Source organism: Phaseolus vulgaris, chromosome 4 (genome assembly GCF_000499845.2).
Source record: "Phaseolus vulgaris cultivar G19833 chromosome 4, P. vulgaris v2.0, whole genome shotgun sequence".
Lineage (NCBI taxonomy): Eukaryota > Viridiplantae > Streptophyta > Magnoliopsida > Fabales > Fabaceae > Phaseolus > Phaseolus vulgaris.
Window position 1 is genome coordinate 13,645,468 of NC_023756.2, and position 977 is coordinate 13,646,444.

The 977-nt window shown below is 36.1% G+C and overlaps 1 protein-coding gene across 1 annotated transcript; it reads left to right on the plus strand.

The window, feature by feature from the left end:
* Positions 1–300: 300 nt before the first annotated feature.
* Positions 301–707, plus strand: LOC137838317 (heavy metal-associated isoprenylated plant protein 21-like). The gene is made up of 2 exons (XM_068647566.1): positions 301–304; positions 445–707. Exons 1-2 carry the CDS (start codon positions 301–303, stop codon positions 705–707), a joined length of 267 nt encoding a protein of 88 aa, XP_068503667.1.
* Positions 708–977: the final 270 nt, after the last annotated feature.

Genomic DNA, 977 nt, shown 5'->3' on the forward strand with positions numbered 1-977 from the left:
ATCCCAACTAGCAACTACAAAACACCAAAAACAGGATAATATACACCCTATTACTCACTAGAAGCATTGTTGACACCTACTGCAATTCAATACCCCTTACTGACTAACTTTGGTCTTCCCCTTCAGTCAGCTTTTGGTCTTCCATCATCTCCATCCATCCACAATACCTTCACATCACCTTCAACACAAATAGATACCTTGCATATATAATGTGTTGAATAATGTTTTCAGCAATCGTGGCTGACCTAAAATCTCACACTAACTATCTACTAAACTCCTCATACCAATAAGTTAACCCTAATGGGTTTTGAGATTTGAATTCTTATCCTCTTAAAGTTGAATTTCATTTCAAGGTCTGCTACACATGTGCAATATTCATGCTTTCGTAAAGAACATTTTAATGCTTAACATATAAATCTTAAGCTTATGCGATATGTGTTGTAGCATTACGTAAATTTGTGGAGATAAACCGAAAGCAAAGCAGGGTGACAGTGAATGGTTGTGTTGATACAAAAAAGGTGTTGAATAGGGTAAAGAGAACTGGGAAGAAAAGAGCTGTGGTGACATATCCTCATGCCTCTGGGGTGTATGACAAAAGGGCACCCTCTGGCTATGTTCGAAACATGATATCATTTACACCTTCTGCTTTTGAGAAATTCATGTCCCTTTTCAGTGAAGACAACGTAAATGCATGCTCCATCATGTAATATATAATGTAAGCAACAATTAATATCTGACACAAAGGAGAAATTATTAGCTGCTATCATACAACTGAATTTCCACCACTCTTTACTTGACAACATGAACATCTTTTCAATTTACATATATAATAATTTGTGATCTTATAGGGCTCTTGTTATCATAGATATCTAGCAGCTTTTTCTTTACACTTGGTGCTTGGAAGTGTGATGGAGAAGGGTCAATGAATGAATGAATGTATAGTACACACACCCTTTTTCTACTTTTGTGAATGTGCT